Source organism: Zonotrichia albicollis, chromosome 1, assembly GCF_047830755.1.
Source record: "Zonotrichia albicollis isolate bZonAlb1 chromosome 1, bZonAlb1.hap1, whole genome shotgun sequence".
Taxonomy (NCBI): domain Eukaryota; kingdom Metazoa; phylum Chordata; class Aves; order Passeriformes; family Passerellidae; genus Zonotrichia; species Zonotrichia albicollis.
Genome location: NC_133819.1, coordinates 112,082,710 through 112,103,767, shown reverse-complemented (window position 1 = coordinate 112,103,767; position 21,058 = coordinate 112,082,710). Strand labels below are relative to the sequence as shown.

The 21,058-nt window shown below is 39.5% G+C and overlaps 1 protein-coding gene across 4 annotated transcripts in view; it reads left to right on the top strand.

Moving 5' to 3' along the window:
• Window positions 1–21,058, top strand: part of NOL4 (nucleolar protein 4) — a 187,580-nt gene that overhangs the window by 32,264 nt on the left and 134,258 nt on the right. For all 4 annotated transcript variants that reach the window (XM_074550577.1, XM_074550574.1, XM_074550570.1 and 1 more), the window contains exons 2-5: window positions 2,816–2,965; window positions 13,360–13,471; window positions 13,983–14,095; window positions 18,616–18,748. In XM_074550577.1, the coding sequence (XP_074406678.1) occupies window positions 2,816–2,965; window positions 13,360–13,471; window positions 13,983–14,095; window positions 18,616–18,748 (508 nt within the window). The remainder of the gene's footprint in view (window positions 1–2,815; window positions 2,966–13,359; window positions 13,472–13,982; window positions 14,096–18,615; window positions 18,749–21,058) is intronic.

Here is a 21,058-nt window from a genome sequence, read left to right as displayed (position 1 = left end):
GATGAACTGAGCAGTTCACTCACAGCACCTCGGCACCTCCTACAGCACTGCAGGTGTTTTGAATCAAGGTCTACCTCATTTTCTTAGACAGCACCAAGCAGGATGAAGCCAACTCACTCATGTCCAGACTCCACTAGGTAAAGTTACAGATGTAGATATTTAATTACAGCCCCTGAAGCAATTTCTACTCTGTTTAAGCCTTTTCTTTCCTGCCCTTTTTGAATGAAAAGGTTTGGAAAGTTTGTATTCATTTTCTAGCACTTCAATTAGAAGTCATGACAATTTGTGCAGACTTCACTTCTGTGTATTTTTAGAAGTACTATCAATGCTTATTGATTTAGGCAGCTACATGGAGAAATACCCCTCCCAGAGCACCCCCAGCTCATACTGCCAACCTTTGGGTCTCCATGTCTGGGGAGGGACGTAGGAAGACCATTACAGAGAGCACTGCACACTATGGCCACCAAAAGCAGCAAACTGAGCTTCATTCCCGAGCTTCTTCTTTAAATGTATTCATAATGTTTGCATGTGTCAGCTCTACTGAGGTGGCATCTCAGGTTTTAAATTAATATTGTTGTAATGCATTTCTTTTTAATTAAAAAAGAGAGCTCCCTCATAGGAAATTTCATAAAATAAAGCTAATTAGTAATAAACAGATTAAATCTTTGTCAGTTAATCAACACTATAAACTTCTGAGTATTTGGAGAGCAGTGTGAGATAACACTGTCGTCATAATAAGAGTGTTTGAAATCATCAGGGATCCCACTGTGCTGTTTGGGTGGTGAGAAAATAATGATTGAAGATGGGCCCCCCTACAGTGCTCACATGTGAATTCCCCTAAAGATTAAAGCTGCACAGATCTGAATTTGATGTTGGCCCTATGTCTAAAGCAAGTTTTTTTAAAGAGTAGGCAATGGTGGTGTATAGTGCCAAGCAAATTCTTAATGATGCTTAAACCAAAACCTGTCCCAACTCCACAAAGTTTTTGAGCTAGCGGTCAGCAGCTGATAGTGGGCTGGGAGCTTCACAGCTTTCTCAGAACAACTGTTCCCAGCAGATCTGAGGCTTTAACCTGTGGTGGAGATTGCCCTGCAAATTTCTCATGTTCTTCCACCCTCAATCCTCAACAGTCATTTCCATTAGAACTGTGACAGTTCTCTCATCGCACATGTGCCAAGGTTCTGCCCAGGTCCATCTGTCTCCTGGAGATAAAGGACACAATGTAAGAGACCATGTAGCTTTGGGCAGGGACCTCTCTGAAGAAAGTTGGGCATACTAGAGCAGGACAGGGCACAGCCTGTCTGGCTGGTGTATCAACACCTCCTAACCCACTGTCACTTGGGATAATGCACATTTAGAAGGTTACGCTCTAAACACGTAAAATTGACATTTTCTCCATTGCTACTAGGAACGTGTCAGAGCTCCTCTCATCACCCTGGCAGGTTCTTGGAGCCGTTGGGATTATTTGGGTTCTTCCTTTGAAATATATGAACAATTTAGGTGGGCTGGAATTAGAATAAGGGGAGTGAGAAAAATGAATCACGTTTGTCCACATACAGCAAACTTAGTGGAGTGGGTTAGCAAGAAGTTATGATCTGGGGAGCAGCAAGTGGGAGTCATACAGAGTTATTATCTTTTAATTTCTCATCTTTGTCTATATTTGGTCACTGCATCCATAATTGCATGTGTTTTATCATAGAAGTGCCCATGTAAATCAGTTTTGTTGTGGCATGAATTAAATGAGCAGTAATGGTATTATAAAATACATTCAGTTTGGAACACTGTTATTGCTTAAAATACACAGTGAATGTTAGATTATACTGCTGCCTCCAAAGATCTAAATTTGAATACAGAGTTGGAGTACAAGTGAATTGGCCCTTCTTATTTTATTTTTCATATACTGGTGTTGTATTACAAACTGCAGCCTGTTTGATAGATCTCTATTCTGGGAAAACAAGAATATTCTGCTCCTTCATTAGAACTGAATCCATAGGCAGCTGTAAAACAAACAAAACATCCACCAAAATGTGGATGGTTCTGTTAAAAGGGTGGGAGCTGAACTGCACTGGTTAATTTCAGAGACGCTGGGGACTGTTCCTTTTCAGAAGTGTTTATCTACCCTGACACTATCACTTTTGAAAATCAGATGCTAGGTGTTCTCACTTTTCCACTTCTTCCAACTGGACATCTGTGTGCAAAAGTAGAAACTATTTAAAACACCCCTTTCTTTTCCTCATATTGTAGTATATCTTCATGTAGTATGTCTTCATATAGTATGTCTTTGCAATTTTTGCAAGGGCAAATTGTTTATTACAACTTCCTTCATATTCATAATTACAATCAGCTCTTTGAATTAAAACCTTTTATTAAACATCTTTATGAAATACTCAGCACAGATTTACTGGGGAGTGAGAGAATAACAGAGCTGTTGCATCCTTGCTAACAACCACATAATGCATTTTTGTGCTATGTGTTTGAGACAGCTTCTGCCTTTGAATCATGTTTCTGCATTTGGAGAAAGAAGCACAGATAGTTTTTGTTTTGTTTTTTAAAATACTGGAGTGGAAGATCACTTCCTATCAAGAAGCCAAATGCCCTGGTTTGGCAAAATGGGCTGCTTGCAGGCGTGATCCTTCTCATCACACAGCTTTCCTACAATACTGCGTCTGTTATTTGCATGGTGGGTGATCTTCAGACATTAATGGGTCTTTAACTCCCTTCTATATAAGGACAATAATGTGTCTCATGATTATCATAATTTGTCTATTCATCTTGTCTCCCTTACTTTTTCTGTTCTTTTTTTTTCCCTTTTCAGGATGGAGTAGGTGTAGATGAGAAGCTGTCTTTACGGCGGGTGGCCGTCGTAGAAGATTTCTTTGACATTATCTATTCCATGCATGTTGAAACTGGGCCCAATGGAGAACAAATCAGAAAACATGCTGGACAAAAGAGAACCTATAAAGCAGTAAGTACAAAAAAACAGCTTAAAGTGAACATGAGTTTCTAAAAATGTGAGTTATTTGGGTTTGGTCGGATGGCATGAGATTTGTGGGGGTTTTTTCCCAACTAGATTAGTACTGACATCCTCACTCAAACTGATTTCAGAGATCTTTCATTAGTGCATGAAAACATATTGTTTAGAAATCACATTTGCTGTATAATAAGGGCCATATGCACTGACTTCACTAGACATTCTCTCATTGGTACAAGAAGAGAATTTGCTATTTCTATAATGGTTTCTAATAGCTCTGTATTAATTAATTGCTATTAAATGGATGGAGTGTTAAAGCAGACATAGAAGGTATTGTCACAACTTGGCTAAATGGATTTCTGTGTTTCAGCATATAAATGAAGGTGCCTTATAGGTTATTGCCATAGACTAAGTGATACTTAATGATTTAATGGTATGAAAACTTGTACATGTCCTAAATTCAAAGGACTGGAAAACTACTAGGTATAATAATGAAAGTGTTGAGGGGGCACTTCCCATTCCTGCATAAACTGGCTGAGTAGAGAGAAAATACTATTTAAAAAATTTTAATTGCCTCGTAGTCCTGAAATAGCTATAAATGGCTTTTGTGATTGGTGACACAAATATAAGACTTTGCTGTCCTATGGAGAACTAATGAAACACTTGCTACACTTTCCCAAGGTGCTTAAAATTCATGGTCTTGCCTGGGTTTGGATGACTGACTTTCCATGTGCAGGGCTGTGATAGTGCCAGGCACACTCAGAGAGCTGATCCTGACCCACCTGCCCAGCTGTTTCCAGTTGCTGAAGCACCAGGGGATCTCCCAGGGTGGCAGGGCAGGGGTGCCCAGCCAGGTCCCATCACATTCCCCTGACCAGACTGCAGGGCATCCAAGGCACCTCTCCCCCTGGTCCCAGTGGGATGAGGCTGGCAGGGAGCTGTGGACAGGGCCCTGAGGTGACCTATCACCCTGGACACAGTTCTTCATCTTAAAAACAGCCTGGGGTTATGTGAGCTGTTTTTTTATCAGAAGTCACCAGAATATGGGGAAGCTCCAGGTTTCTGATTCAATTTTGGCTGTAAGAAACAGCTGTTTTTCCATTACTGTTTCTTTCACCCTTACAGCAATCTTTTCTCTATATCTGTGAATCCCTTCACAGATATTTTATTTATAGGCTATTTCAGATGGTTTGTTGAGGGATAAGCTCTTGGCAAAATTTCTTATAATTTGTTCCCAGAGGTATTGACCTTAAGATAGACATATGAAGACATCTTTCATCTGGGTGTGCTTTTGTAGGGCTTGGAGTGTTATTTCAGGGTGATCTAACACAAACTCTCTAAATTAATTTTCACCTGGCACCTCAGCCATTTTGATACTTCATCTTCTCTTTCAGAAAACATTAGAAAAGTGATATTTTCCATTGACCTTTCTCTTTCTATTTTGTTTTAACTCAGTAGGCTGTTCAAAGGTATAGGTCACAAGTGTCTTAGACTAATATACAGCTATAAGGAATGCTGCCAACTGTAAATACAATACTTCAAGTCATCATCCCACAAATGTGTGCCAAGTATAATATTTACTACTGTGAGAATCCCATGATTGCAGGTCAGATAAGAAATTTGTTTATTGTGAATAACATAAAAGACTAGTGTATCTTTGGTGAGAAGAACTATTTGTGCAGATTCAGTAGCCTACACAGTAGTTTCATCTATTGTCAACTTCTATTGCAATTGAGACATGAGCTTGTTGCATCTTTAAGGGTGCCAAAATGTAAGTTTTTGTCAGTCTGCAATATTTGTGCATTCATTTAATTGTATATTAATTTATCAAGGGCATTGAGTTACCTTTCCCAGTGACAAGATTCACATATATAATTTTGAAAGGCTTCCATAGATTAAAAAAATGGAAAAAATACTCCAGAAGAAACAAATTTCAATTCTTGCTCTCTATTCTGTCATAAGTATTAGTTTAAGTAAACAGGCATCAAACCCCCAGACCTTCTGGGGAAAGGCATGCTCCTTTACTGCACCTGTCCATGAAAATGCCTTTAGTAAAATTAAGAGATATAGTGTCAGTCTGTTCCAGGAAGCCACGCAGTATCTACCTCCTCTGTGGCACTGTAAGGAGGAATAAGGTAATATCTCAGGTAACTGTCTCCCAAAACATTTTATTTTAAAAGCTTTATAAATCAAACTGAAGTACTCTGGTGGGGTTTAATTTCATTAAGTGAATCTGGAACAAGATTAATTTAGTCTTGTTTCTTTATTCACGTGTCAGAAGTGAATCATCCCTGAGATCTCTGCATGTATTTGTCATACATAAGTATTCACCAAATGGTTTGAGTGAAGAACTTTTATAGGAGATGTGCTTCACAAACTCTGTGCTACAATTGCTATTTATAATTCACCCCTGGCATGATCTAGTCACATTGCTTCCATTCTCTCACCAGATAACCTAAAAAAACCTTTTAACAGAGAAATTATGGGAAGAAAACACCACAAGTTTGGTACAAAATTCCTGAACTTCTGAAGTTCATAAATACTGTCATGGATTTTCAGTACCTAAGTATTTCTGAAAAATTAATGGCACAGCCCTTGAGAATTGGAACATATTGATTTTAAGTAATTAATTTGCTTATATGTGTGTGAGTCTCATTTTCAATAGAAAACCTGCTCCACACAAAGTTCTGAATACACTTCAGAATGATTGTAAGGGTAATGAAATTGTCAAAGGTGACTTAATTAACTACTGTCTGCATTTACATGGAGTTACAAATTTGGTATAGCTAGAGTCTTTTTAATTTTTGATAGAGTCACCCTGGGTGCTGGCGTGCTAAAATACATCAGAATGTCTCTCTAAAAATGTGTTCAGAACACTTGACAAACTCATTTAGGGAATCTGCACTGCCTTGTTTATGTTAACTGCATGATATTTTTACAACTGATTGATTTGTGTGGAACTTCCTACACTAGCACTGTGCAGGAAGATAAACAGGATGTGGTACTTGAGACCTCTTAAAGAGCAGAGTACTGGAAAGAGCCTTTCCATTTTAATTGGGGCAGCAATGTACCAAGCTCAAACTTTAGGATTTTTGGCACAAACCCTCTAGATAAATTAGGAAAGCCTCTGTCCTTCAATATTTAAGTTTAGAATAAGGTCCCATTCTCTTCTCCTCTGCACACTAAAAGACCAGAAGGGAATTGTATCAACTCTGTGTGTATGATGTGGGAGAGTAACCTTGAAAATATGCAAAACAGGAGGAGTGCCCTACTTAACTGGCAGGTTTTGTGTTCATTTTGGGTACCAGACTTGTATACAAGATAAGATTGATGTGCTGTGTTCCTTGCCAGCATAACTTTAAGTAGATCTATACCAGCAAATAACCCAGATGTGGCTTATACATGTAAAATGAAACCAAGAACTTTAAATCCTATCCAAAGTATGCCAGAGTAAAGGAATAATTAATGTGGTGCTTTTAATCTCAGCTACTTTCCCAGCTCCCAGGGAAGTTTACAAACAGGGAAAACATTGAGGATCTTGATCTGGGAGATGATTCCCTGACAAAGGCAGGATATGTGACACAAGGCCTGGCCAAGTCGCTTGCTCAGCAGGGGCACAGGTGACTCGGAAGATGCAGAAGGTGAAAAGAGCATGTTCCTCAGGGCAAGGGGAAGCAGTGGTGCCCAAAGAGGGCCATGCTTGTCCTGCATTCCCCTGGGTGCTCTGCTGGGCCTCACAGGCGGTGGAGTGAGATGCTGATGGCAGCAGAGTTGTCAGGAGAAAGCACCGGGACCTCGCGGGGGTATCTCCGCTCGCAGGTGCTGCCACAGCTCAGTGTCTAAGAGCAGCTCTTCATTTTGGGGTAGTGCTTTTCACTCTGTGTTCTCAGGGAGTTATTTCTGTACAGACATCCCACTCTGAAAGGAGAACTGTGGCATCAAACTGGGGATGGGGACGCATGGGAGAGAAGTGTTCAGGAAAAGAATCCATCTGGTGTATTTGGGAAAGGCCTGCAACAAGTGCATAGCAGGCTTTCTGTGCCTTTGTAGAACTACATTTCTTGATTTAAACTATTCATCTGTGTCTACAACTTAAATACAAGTGTTGAGGGTATATCAGAGGTGGGAGTAACTGGGAAAAGTTGTGGCTACAGTAGCAGCATAATGCAACAGGCTCAAGCTGTCAGGATAACTCTGTGATTCAGTGCAAACCAGGGGAAAAAATAGCCTTATTACACTTTGCAAGAAGTGCAAATGGTCTGTGATGAGGCTGGCAAGCTAAAACATCTGTGTTACTTATCATGCCCAGCTATTGGTACTGTCAGGCCAGACAAAGGGATTAAGCCCTATATTTCAGAACAGATTTGACTTTTCTTACTTTGTTTTGATATCCTTATAAAATGTATTAGATTTTCATTAATTTAAACAATTGAGAAGGTGCCTTACCTTTCTATGTTATATCTGGACACATTTTCCCACAACTAAGTGCATTATCTGAGAGCTGTGTATAAGTCTCATAGCTACCTTAAGCACCTTTAATTCTATGTAGATATTCTACTTGAATTTTTTAACTGTGAAGGATGATCTAATATCTCTGTTGAGTCTATGAGTCTCTGTGCAAAATCTTGAAACACTACAGCAGTGAACTTGAATTGTGGGTGAGGGTTGTCATGTCTGAGCAGGTGAAATGGGTTGGTTAATAAGACTCCCAACCCATAAATGAAAAAAGAGCCACTGGGCTGATGAGCTGGAAGGAGTAGGCTTGTAAAACACGTGGAGATACTAATGTGTCAAGGGAAAGCAGCCTGAGACAAGACTCTCATCAGATAGGTAGTACATAAATATATAACATCTGAGGCATTAACAGGAGCCTTTAAGATGTGGGGTAATATCTGGGTTTTTTTGCCTCACCCAGCTGTTAAATGTTATCACCCAGTGATAAATGTTTCTTGATTTTGGATCAAGATTTTGAGTAGCTTCCCATCTCTCCTATCAGCCTAAGAAAAGCCTTGCTGAGACTGAGAAACAGGGGGTTCTTTTCCCCTCCCAAAACAAGAATGTGCTTGTGAGTCCCCTGTGAGCATCACACTGAGTGTGTTTTCCTCAGGGAATAATTTTTTGACAGGTTGCTCTGTGAGATAACATCATGTCCTTCCTGATAAAACAGGGCTAAAGTAGGTTTGGGTCTTGGCTGGTTTCTGTACAGGACAGACTTGTCCTTGGGAAAGTAGAAGAACTTGAGCTTTGTGCAGGGCCCTAGCATGCTTAAATTCTTGCATCCACACTGTTCTTGTGTGCATGGCAAAACAGCCAAGCCCCGTGCACTTTTACTCTATGAGCCTGATTCTTTGCAAAGGGTGAGTGTTCAGTGTCCTGGCAATTGTCCCACTCGCAGGTGTTTCCCATTGCTTCCCTCACAGAAAGCAGTTTTTGCTAGAGGAGGGGAGAAGGGAAGGGAGCTGTGAAGTGCAAGTTTAGCACATGAGGGAACAGCATTTCCCACAGTGTAGCAGGGTAGTGAGCTCTTGCTAAAACTCCCAGCAGTGCTAGATCTGATTTCCTGTGTCAGCCCTCCATTCTGACCTCTTGCTGAGGAAAGGAGAGGGCTTCCCTTGGCTGCCTGCCCTCCTGTCATCAAGAAACCAATTTCTGCCACCTGGTTTGATGGCTGTGGGCCCAGGACAGACTACCATCTTCACTCTATCCCTATCTTTCTCTCTTTCCCTCCTCCTGGAGTCTTCTTTTGATCATCTTTTCCCCCTTTACCCTCCTTAATTAAGAAAAATACAAACGCACATGCAGAATCTCTATTCTGACACATTGTATCTTCCAGACTACACATACACCCTCCATGTTAATTCTTTAGAGGTTAATAGGTTCACTTGCAAAATTTCACTCCCTCTCCTCACACTTGTCTTTCCTACTCTGCCATATGTGTCCTAAAATCTGCCTTTCAGTTTAGGACTTGTTAACTTTCCAAGCAAAAATTTAGCTCTGAAAGCTACATCATCACAACATCCTGCACTTAAATCATCTGAGTATGGGAGAGCAAAAAGGAAATTTTGCTTGTTTTCCCTGCCTGTAGTGATGCAGTAGGAATGAAATAGGCTTCTCACAGACACTTAGGACATTCATTGCTTAGCTCCAATATAAATCAGATTGCATGCTCAGGTAGTGGATTACTTGCCTGTGCTCTTCATGGGATCCAGTAAACAAGCCTAGACTGGCCTTCACTGCTGCATGATGCTTTGGATGCAGTCATGTATGTCAAAATATACCAAAAAGTTTTTGTTAATGGTAAGATCATAAAAGCTTTGACTCTGGAACCACTGAAGTCAACTCCTTTTCCTCTCAATTCAGAGTTAAAGCCAAACATATGTAGATGTACATGGACTGTATTCTTGCTTCTTATCTTTTAATTTCTGAGGCTAAAACAAACCCTGTGTAATTTTTGTGGTTTTTGCTTAATGCTCTGGAAGTTCTGTTTCTTCTTCATATATCTTTACAATGTAAAAAGGCATATAGCTATAATAGCTATACCTAGTATGCAATACCTAAACACAAACCTGCTAGAATTTGCCGGTTTTCTGATTTCTCCATGATACAGAACACATCCAGTTATGAGATAACACATTCTACAAGCAGCAGAAGATGTACTTATGTGCCATAAAAACACAAGTAAGAGTAAGGAATCCCATAAGGATATTTCTAGAGGTTATATATTTGAGAAAAGTATAGTTATAATATTTTTTTAATCAATTCAAGTAATTTTATCAGTATGGTAAATCAGCACTCGTTCTTTGATGGGAATGGGCATGTGCATTAGAAGTTTCTTGTAAGTCATGCCAAAAATATTACAGTCTGATTTGTCAGAGTATGAATGTAAATAAGGCAATATCTCCCACTTCTTTTTTCTGGCTTTAGTTTTTCTTAAAATGTAGAAGTATGTTCATCTTTGAATCTTTTTTTTTTTTTTGGCATGGATTTACAATAAACCCATATTCTTTTTTTATAACACATCACTGAAAAAGATGGTCTGGCTATATGTTTTATTAGCTAATAGCCTTGAGAAGAAGGCTAGGAGCTGGGCCACAGAAGGCAGTGAGAGGATACAACATCAGCAAGGGCTGAGTCATTACTTCCTTCTTTTGGATAGAGTAAAGGACAGAAACCATTTTTCCTGATGAAATCAGACCACTCAGGTATTTTTGTGTAATTACTTAGAAAGTGTCATAGGCCTCCAGGTTATTCTCTGAAACACTCACATGCAAGCCAGCTCCATGAATTACATCAGTCCAGTCTTGTGCACAATCTGGTAAACTCTACTGAGACCTGAAAGAAGGGATTTTATGTTCAGCCTTGTGCTAATTTGGTTGAGTATTTCTTGGCTACATCTGGTTCAGAGCTCGGTCAGAGCCAGCAAGAGGCTATCTGCATCTTACAATGTAGGGAGGAAAGGCAAACAAGGGTCTGCACTGCTGGGGGTGTGAAATTGTGCAGTTGAGAGGAGACAATTCATCAGCTTCCTGGCAGTGAAAATTGGAGATAGCTTTCTTTTCTATATATTCAGGCAACAAGAATAAGGCATGTTGAGGGCTATGCTCCTTATGTATCTCTTTTAATGTGATTCCTGTTGTGTTATGCCAATTTATACAGACTGAAGTCTAGGAATGTCAGTGATTGATTCAAATTATAAAATAAACAGGGGAGGAAGTTGGTGAAATCTGGAGTTATTTAGGGAAGGGCATCCTTAAAACTGTGTTGCAGTGGGAGGTTGGAGACACGAGCATCTGCTCTATGGACAAATTTAGTTATAAAACCCAGTTCCCTTATAGTCAGTGGAGCAGACCTACCAAATCTGGGCCTTAGCTCACTTTCTCTCCATGGAGGAATTTCATCTTGTTTGAGCAGAACTGGAATTTTGACAGAGATGCTTGATTAGAATAAATGGAGCATTCCTATCAAATGCAGGGGACTAATGAGTCCATTGGTAAGCTCCATTAATTTCAACACAGTGCTAAGCATGTTAAATGTTGTAAGAGAGAGGTTGCTGTGTACGTGCGCTTTCCAATTTGTTCAATACTGAATTCTAGCTGGCTTTATGTTCTTTTTTCAGTTTCTGTAAAGCATGAGTATAACCAGTGTTTTCATGTTTAGAAAGGTAAATAAGCATCTGCTCTGTGGGTATAAAAAACAGGAAAAAATAATCTAAAAATGTATTTTTAGTAGGACCTCCCATTCAAAAGTGGCTTCATTTAGTGCCTTAATTTTCAGAAAAGGTGCTTCAGGCCCAGAAAAAATCTTTGCCAGTTTTTATCACAGAACAATATTTGCTTTTATACTAATTCTCTTCTCCCTTCCCAAAGAGATTTTCATTATATAAGAAAACAACAACAATAAACAGCCTAAAAACCAATGTTATAGACATGATGGTATATTTTGCATTCTCATTTTACAATGCATAATTTCTACGTATTGACGTGACACACGTCACATCAACAAACACTAATTTAAACTCCACCTATTTTCAAAAATACTGTGACTGATAAATTTGATCCATGGAGTTTTAGGAAATGTAAAAATCAACATAGGTTAAGTAGGAGACAAGCCAAGTGGAAAAGTGTAAGAAAGTTAAAACTGACCATCGTTCCTCCTCTTAGCTCCCTGTCAAGGGGCAGAACTGATTAGGACAATATGTAATCCCATTTAATTCTAGTTAAATTCTGATCTTGTCCTTTCTGTAGCCACATTTTCATACACACCATCTCCATTCTTCTTCACTTCCTAGTGTGACTTGCATCTCAGCATAGTGCTTGATAGGAAATCAAATCCTGCTGTAGGTTCTACAGTAGGGCAGTACAAACAGATTAACAACTCACTCTCCTAATCTCTCTTGCTGGGCCTTGGTCTTCCATTAAGGATTATCTCCATAATAACATAGTCACCATAGCTGGGAAAAAAGAGGCTAGAGATTCATTACAACATTTGCACTGTTCAGTGTATATACATCAACATATCTAAGGAATCACAGAAAAGCCATACATTTGCCTTTTATTAGCTTGAAAACACCCAAGTTTGGATGTTTTCATCAAACTCCACCTAACTGATAAAGCTGCTCCAGTGCACTGGAGTGTAACAGTCTCTGCTGATGTTTGGTTTGAATGTCCCAAGATACCTCTGTTGTTGTCCCTAGATATACATTATAAAGAGTTTTTCTCTACAGATTTTTAACTCCCTTTCAGGCAGCAGTGGACTAAAATGAGATATTTCTTGGCCTCATAACCTACATGAAAGGAATCTATCTCCCTCAGCCTTTCCTTCAAGGTTTCCTTTAGGTTCCAGCTGCTATGATGGCCTGGCTCAGAGCCATCTCCTGCTTCTTAGCAGCCTTCTTGAAGTGTGGAGAAGAATGTGAACTTTGAGGGGAAACCTGGGCACATTATTCCACCTTCTTTCTTACCAGCACTGAGTAGAGAGGGATAATAATTTTTCTTGATCTGTTGGCTCTACAGTTAAAGTAGCCAGTATGAGATGTAGTTTGTCTGGGATCAGAGAGTATGCTGTTAGCTCATTTTCAGCTTGGCACCAGCCTCCGGGTCCTTTTCAGCGAGCAAAATGTCTGTAAAGACAGATGCATCCTTTGGGGTGAGGGAAATGCAATCTTTAAAACCAGTAACAACTTCTTCCTCCTCTCCTTCTCAAAAGAGAAAGAAATCCTTCTGGTACCTATTTGTGAGTATGTGGTTAGAAACAATGATTTTGTTGAAACCAAGAAACAACTCAAATCTGTTGTTTCAAAATATTGCCAGGTAAAGCAGAGTCTCTAAAATCAACTGGTTCACAAATTCTTTAACTATTAGTAAAAATAACATAGGTACTCCAAAGTACAAAACCACAAGCTTTAGAAAAAAAATTTCTCAAAACATTTAAGTACAAAGTTAAAATAGTAAGGCAACCTTCTTTACTGCTAATCAATCAAGTCCTATATCTGTCCATGTATTGTTGCAGCAAAAGAAATAGATCACATAAGACAAGTGCTTTCTTTTTTTGGCATTGGCTGTTAAAAAAAGGTCTCTCTTCAACTTTTTTTGTTATATATTAATCTTTTTGTTGAATGGAATTTGAAATTAACTGTAAACAGAAAATAACCCCCCCTTTTGATATAAATGGGATTTTGTTCAGTCCTAACGGTTAGTAGCCATTAGATACTAAGTAGGCAGATTGGAGAGATGCTTCTTGAAATCCTACATAGTATGCAGAACATGCTTTCATTGTGCTTCCTGGCATTAAAAGATAATGTGCCTTATTTGGAAATATGATGATCAGGTCTGTTAAATCATGCTCAATCAGCTTACATAATAACACCTATATTTTGTTATTAATTTCAGATTTCGGAGACCTATGCCTTCCTACCGAGAGAAGCGGTGACACGATTTCTAATGAGCTGCTCAGAGTGCCAGAAAAGAATGCATTTAAACCCAGATGGAGCAGATCATAAAGGTAGTTTTAGTGTCAAATAGTGGGATGTAAAGTAATTTCATTTCTAATACCCATTTACAGGTTCCTAGCTTAAGTGAGGGTTCATATAAATTTGGTAGACTTGTAACAGTTCACTACGTCAGATCATCTCATTTACTTAAGCTGGAAGGTAGTGAATCTCTGCTTTCACTTAAGGATGGAGTGTAATGCCATCTGCACCCTCAATAGAAAGATGGTTTTATGTGGAGGAAATAATTTATTTTGCTATGGAAATGTTTGTATGGGAGCTTAAGCGTAAGGAATAGATGGGGTATATGGGCTGTAGTCATTTAAGGCAGAAGAGTTAATCAGTTTTCAGGGTTTGATCTTGGTTTTCCTTTTTTGGGGGAGAACTCAATTTGTGCAGCCTACAAGTGATTGCAAATGCAAAAGTTAGAGCTTAATAATCTAACAGTCTTACTTTAACTGCAGAACAGGCTGACTTAGCCTCCACAATTAACATGTAATGCATAATTACTAATTTTTTTTGCAGATAATGGAAAACCTCCAACTTTGGTGACCAGTATGATTGATTACAACATGCCCATTACTATGGCTTATATGAAACACATGAAGCTGCAGCTACTAAATTCACAGCAAGATGAGGTAAGGCCTGAAATCTTTTTAGGTCTGGTTTTCTGTTCCCCTGTGTTGTTTTGTACTTGTCTTTCAGGTGGCTAGGAAACTGAAGTGAAGATGATTGTTGATCCTATCTTTATAATTTTGTTACTAAAACAGTCAATGTGAAGCCAAGGCAGGGTTGTTTTCAAGCAATCAGACAGAGAAAATATGACCTATGGCCCTTCTGTGACTGGGCGTAGTGAGTATGCTTTGAATTGCCTGAAGGTGCTCTTTCACTGGACCAGTGGAAAGGGTGATGTGGGCAGCATGTTCACTCAAGACTTACTTCTGTGCCCAGCAGTGACTTCCACTGTCTGCTTTTAGAAACCAAGACCATCAGCAGCTGAAATGACTGCCATGGTGTTCTCAAGGCTAGCAAACATGATGCAACACATGGCACTGACAGTGATGAAAGTCCTGGCAACATCAGTTGAAAATTTTAAGGTAAAAACTTAATAATAAGAGTAGGAGTTGCTTTTGAAATTTTAAATAAAAAGGCAGAAAAAAAAGAAGGAGGAGAAGTAGATTGAGAATCAAGATTCTTCATGAAGAATTGGGATTGGATATTTATTTCTTCTCAAAAGTTGTTTCCTTTATCTGATTTATTCAGAGTTTTCCCAGATCTTAAGAAGTGCTCCATCAATTCACAGGCCCATACCAAATTATTTGTGGTAACCTCATTTTGCTAGAAGTTTGTTCATTTGCCATTTAAACTGCCAAATAGAAGCCAGCAAAAAAACCCAGTTCTGCATTCTATGTCTTCCTGTTCAGCTACAAGATATTTTTTAATAAAGAAAGCCTTCAAAAACAACCTTGACTGTTGGATTGTGTCAAGACCCTGACTGACTTCTGACTTGTGCAGTCAGCCAGATTTGTTTTACCAATAAGTAGGTATGGGCTATTGCTGGAGATTTCATTAATCCAACACTCCCTGGAATGGGGATTTCACCACTTTTCTAGAAATATCAGGATCCTTGTTTCAGTTCGACCCTTGTTTTTAATTGCAGAGGGTGTAGGGAGAGATCCCAAACACAAATTTCTTAATGCATAATAGAGCCTGGTCATCTTTTCCTTCTATTGAGTCTCCTGATGATTTGAGGGGTTTTGAAGTAGAGTTTCAACTAGCAGGAGAGAAGAGGTTTTATTCTGCAGTAGCCTTAAGAATTAAAGGACTCCTTGATTTCTACACCTTTTCCCTTTGTGAATTACTACTTCCACAACAGGGTCAAGGACTCATGCTGGATCAGGACCCCATGCCACAGATCTTCTGTAGCCTGAATATTTTGGTGTAGTCTTTCTGGTCTGATGACTGAAATTTTTGTTGAACCAGTTTTTCATCTAGACAAGCCAGTGGCAATGATTTGGAGGCAGCAGGACTTAACTTTGCTGGGTATTTCCCTGCCCAGCTTGGTTTTGTAGCTCTGTTGTTACTGTATATGAAATGCCTGCAGCAGTGGATTTATGAAAGTAATTTCCTGTATGTTTTATTAATAATAATTTTTTAGGGTAGAGTGGGCACAAGGAAAGTTTTGGATTTATGAAAGTAATTTTTGTATGTTTTAGTAATAATAACTTTTCAGAACAGAGTGGGCACAAGGAAAGTTCTCAAAATAATCCTTATGTCTTTTCTCAAATCATGGTTTTGCCAAGGTTTTCTTTTTTCCCCGGGCTGTACATTTGTTGGCCCTGAGAACAAAATGACAGGGAAAATGTTGTAGTACAAAGGAGCAAGACATCTGGTTCAACTATTTCATGCACTTAAAAAACAGGCTTGGGTTTGTAGAAAAGATTTAATCAATCATATAGGTATTCTTGTGTGGAATTGAGACAGGAGTAGACTTGGTTCCCACTGCTAGCTAGCATAATGACTGAAATCTCCTAATTCTCTCATCTTCAATTCCACATTTTTAAGCTGAGACCACTGATGAGACGGAAACTGGCTTCATCTAAAAGGAGAACTCACCACTGTGTGGGAATTTAGAGCTGTGCTACAACTGCTATAAAAATGCCATAGGTACTCAGTTTTTGTTCCCATGCCCATGTGTCCATGCAGATTCAAATAGAGGTCTACACAGATAGAGGTGTACACAGTTTGGGAAGTGAAGTGGAGGTATTCTGCAGTGCTGTAGGCAAACAGGCTGCCTATGTGTGTTGCTTTATAACTGTGCAAGTGTCAGCCAGAGCCCCCTTTCTGTGAGCCCATCAAATTGCCTAGCCTCAGAACAGAAATATGTGAGCTGCTGCTTGCTGGTTCCTGCAGGATTCAATGAGAATTACCCCTGCATTTTAACAGAGACACAGCAATCCAGAAGGTCTGGGGGAGTTTGTTTTCTTATCTTGCTCTTTGAACAAGCAGAGTGCATTTTCCCTAAGCCTCAGACCCATCTGGTGTGTGTGTGCCCTGGCCCTGTCTGTCTGGGCAGGAGGCTGGTGGGCACCAGGGTTCATCTGTGAGGGCACTGTTTGGGTGTTTGCTGCTGCTGTGACTGGTCGCTGCTACCTTGTGTAAGGCAAGACAGACAGGTGCCTGTTAGAGAAGCCCTCACTCTTCCATTTGTTTTTTTACAAATCCCTGAGAGCAAAGTATGTTTACTCCCTTATTTGTCATTGTCCTGCTGTGGCAGTGCAGAACAGCTTTACTTTGTGTGTTGTCCCACTCTTGCTCCTGAATGGCATTTGCAGTACTTCATCCTAATTTAACATGAGTCATTACTGCAGGGAACTTGCTTTCTGGAAGCAGGAGAAATGTCCATACAACCTGGAAACACTGCTGAGACCTAGGGGAGGAACTAATTTGAGAGTTAACACTCAGAAAGAAGCAAGCAGCTATATTAAAACCTGTAATATCCACTTCACAACAAGTACACAGTAAATAATGTTCTAGAGATTGCTATTTTTCTAGGTCAGTTCTGGTGAACAACCCACAAAAGTAGTCAGAATCCTGTCTTGTCCTGTTTTTATTAGAAAATGCAAATAAAAATGAATTGGAAAACTGTTTCAAACATTTCAGGATGTACAAATCTATTTGCCATAGTTTTCTCTCAGCTCTTTCAAGTACTTCTTAACAGCAGTAACCATCAGAAAAGTTGTTACTGAAAATATATTGCCTTAGGTTTGTACATTGCCTCAGCCATTTCCAGAGCCAGACTTGTGGATACTTAATTTCTAATCCATGAGTGGATGTGTGAACTTCAGTGTGACTGAAGCAACTGAAGTCAAATATGTATTTGAATATTTTCTGAACTGTGCCTAAAACTATTTTCTTTTATAAGTGGGGATAATGATCAGGACTTTTTGCACTTCTTATCATCCCTGTAAAATGCTCTATAACTGGACTTGATAGATAAATCATATTAAAGATGTACAATGTAGAATAAATTTACAATGATTCTCCTGTATTTATATTACTTTTATTTGCCACTGACAGTCACGACCATGCTCAGAACTTTTATAGGCTTTCTCATTTTCATAGATGCTTCTTTAAACACAGTGTAAGTGTGACATCATGTCAAGGGAATTTGACCATGGATTCTTACCAGGTCAGGTTGCCAACCCCAGCCAGCAGCTAAGAACCATGTAGTGGCTTGCTCACTCCTCTACCCACTCTGGTGGGATGGGGGAGAAAATCAGAAAAAAAAAAGTGAAAACCCAGGGGTTGAGATGAGAAGAGTTTAATAATTTAAACAAAGTAAAATCTACTACTACTGCTACTGCCACTACTGCTACTACTAATTGTAATGAAAGGAGAGAGAGAGAAGGAGGGATAAAATCCAAGAGAGACATGTGATGCCAAATAAAATTCCTCACCACTCACAGAATGATGCCCAGCCAGTCTCCCTCTGGTCAACTCCTCCCAGTTTATATACTGGGAATAATGCTCTATGGTATGGAATATCCCTTTGGCCGGTTCAGGTCAGCTGTCCTGGCCACCCATGCTCCCTCCTGGCTCCTTGTGCACCTGCTCACTGGCAGGTTATGAGACCTGAAAAGTCCTTGATTTAGAGTAAGCACTACTTAGCAACAACCAAAACACCAGTGTGTTATCAACATTATTCCCACACAAAATCCAAGCACAGCACTGTACCAGCTACTAGGAAGAAAAGTAAATATCCCAGCCCAAACCAGGACAGGAGTCATTCACAGGGTTACTGACTTCCATGTGGGAAAGGTAAAGGATTCAGACAGAGAATATAGGGAGGTCTCCTCAGCCAAATTTGAATAACAAGGACTTGCTATGGGGTCTCTAGTTACCAATTCTTTTCTGGAATATACTATGTGGTATCCTCATTGTTGAACGGATTACATTTATCAGATTATCATACCAAATAAATGCTGTAGTTTCCTCCCTCTTCTTGATGTCCTCTGCTTGTTTTCTTATATAAAAAATTGTTTAGCATGATTACACTTCACACTGTGTGTGAGTGAAACAAATGGGAAGAGAATGAACTGCACATATAATGTGAACAGTGCACCGTGTTTTCTGACATGTCTCTTTCTATTTGCAGGATGAAAGTTCTATAGAAAGTGATGAGTTTGATATGAGTGACTCAACTAGAATGTCAGCTGTAAACTCTGACCTCAGCTCTAATCTGGAGGAGAGAATGCAAAGTCCTCAGAATCTCCAGGGCCAACAGGATGGTAAGGCTCTCATTTTCTCACAGAAAATGTGGCATAGCCTTGTCTTTTTTCCCATTCTGTGCTTTCATTTAGAATTTGCTTTTCTTCATAGTATGTTTCATTAGGTAATTTGAAATACATGTTCCCTATATCTCAGCATGAAGAAGAAGAAATTAGTTTTTTGGGTTTTTTTCAGTTTAATTTATTTGTTGCTTAGTCAACAGGTGAGTGCTTAGACAACTATATGTTAAGTGGCATTATCTTACTGTTCATCTATATCTCTGTAGTGTGAGCATGCACAGGAATAAAAGGAAATGAAACTCAAACCTTTCTGAGGCAATCCAGAAAGCTGAGAAAGTTGTTTTTACAAGGAGGGAGAGTAGTGTCACAGAAGCTGGTTATTTGGGAGATAGGAACTGGAATGTGATATTCAGAAGACAGGATGAAAACAAGAGATTCCTATGGAGAAATAGAAGCAAAAGATGAGAAAACAGCAAGCACATTTGAATGTTAATTGTTTCTTTTTTAAGACACAAAGCTACTTTTTGGTCAGAGATAAAACTGACTTGGCATTGAAGGTACATGGGTGTGTAGTCTTTGGATTCAGGCCTTGTTATATAGCAAGATAAATTTGTCTGGTTTGGAATGAACTTGTCTGGATTATGGAGCTCACAAATAGCCTGTCTACTACAGACTGTGACAGTGGCTCAGGAGTGGCACATGAATGCTCAGCACCCAAAGTGTGGGTCTATTCTATTGCCATTAGAAACAACACATTGGAATTCTGTACTTGCTACTTGGGAATTTCCTGATCATATGTGCCAAATCAGAAATGCTTTTAATATTTCTCTTGAACACTAAATATATGGGATTTGACTAACCTGGATGCTTTGCACTTCATGCATCATGGTCATTTGCTAGCTGGTAAGATATTTTGGTGAGAATGATGTGCTGCATAGTGGCTGGTGGGACCTGGTGATGGCTTGGATCTTCAGCTGGGTTGCTCTCCAAACAAAGGAAGGAGTAGGATGTCTGTGATGATTTGATAGGCCAGATTCTAACCACAACTGCCTTTTGTCTGAGTGTCCTCAAGCCATCACAATTTTTTCAACTTTTAACCAATTTCTGTCTACATATGTTCACTAGACAAACAGTTCTGATGCATATGATGTATGAAAAGATAGTTCACTTTTCTGTTGAAGTTTGACTTTTCACAGGAATAATATAGTAATATTGCTGACTTAGAGGTTACAGGGATACTTAGGAAGGTGATTTTTTAATGCATCTGGCTTTCACTGCAATACTATGCTGTAGAAGTTTCACATATATAGTTTCTTAATAATAATTGCATGCATGCTTATATCTGAAATAAAAATTATAGCTCAGTACAGTAACCTGTGAAGAAATGCCTGTCATACATATCTTAACACCTGCTGCAACCAGATTCATGTGCCATATGTAATCATATTAGAACCTAAGTATGAATGATAAAATGCTGCAAATCTGTCACTTGCTATTTGAAATGATGGGAAGTAAATCCACTGTGGTCTTTGAACTTCAGACAGTGTGATCTTACAGTATGGCTTTAAATCTCCCATCTTTCCCTCTCTTCCTCCCAGATGGCACTTGCTCACCTTCCTAAGGCAATCCTATTTTTTGCTGTGTCTTCTGGCTAAAACATCTGCTGATAGAGAGATTTGAAATAGCCACTCTCCCTGCTTCATTGTTTTCCTTTGCTAGCTGTTGTCAGGTAGCAAACCTAAGTGTGACTAGTTATAGCAGTACTGCTGTTTCAGATGTGGGAGAAGGGGCTGAAGGAGGAGCAGAAAGACATGAGAGAAGTGGGGGGGGGGGGAAGAAGGAGAAGAGAGGGCAGGAAAAAATAAGATTGGAAGAAAATGAATAATATGAGAGATAGAGGAAGGAAAGATGGAACAGAAAAGAGGGAAAATAAAAGGGAACTTGAATTTAGCAGTACAATCCCTTCTGCTGTCACAGGCTGCCTTGTAAAATTTTACAAATTTAATCCTTAATTATAGTGCACGCGCACTGAAATCATCACCAAAGCATGAGACTGTGTCAAAAGTGATTCTTGCTCCCTTCCCTCAAACACTCTGCACGTCTATGAAAGTTTATGTCAGCCACCACATTCAGCCTATACACAAAGACACTTGGCATTTGCCTCATCTGAAATGTGTTTGCTGCATCCTGGCAGGTGGAAATTTGCTGTTGCATAAGGTTGCCTGTGCACATGCAGTTGGAAATGGTGGCTGGGGTGGAATAGGACAGCACAGGTCTTCTGCTGCTCCAAGCATGCTCTCTTTGGGAGGA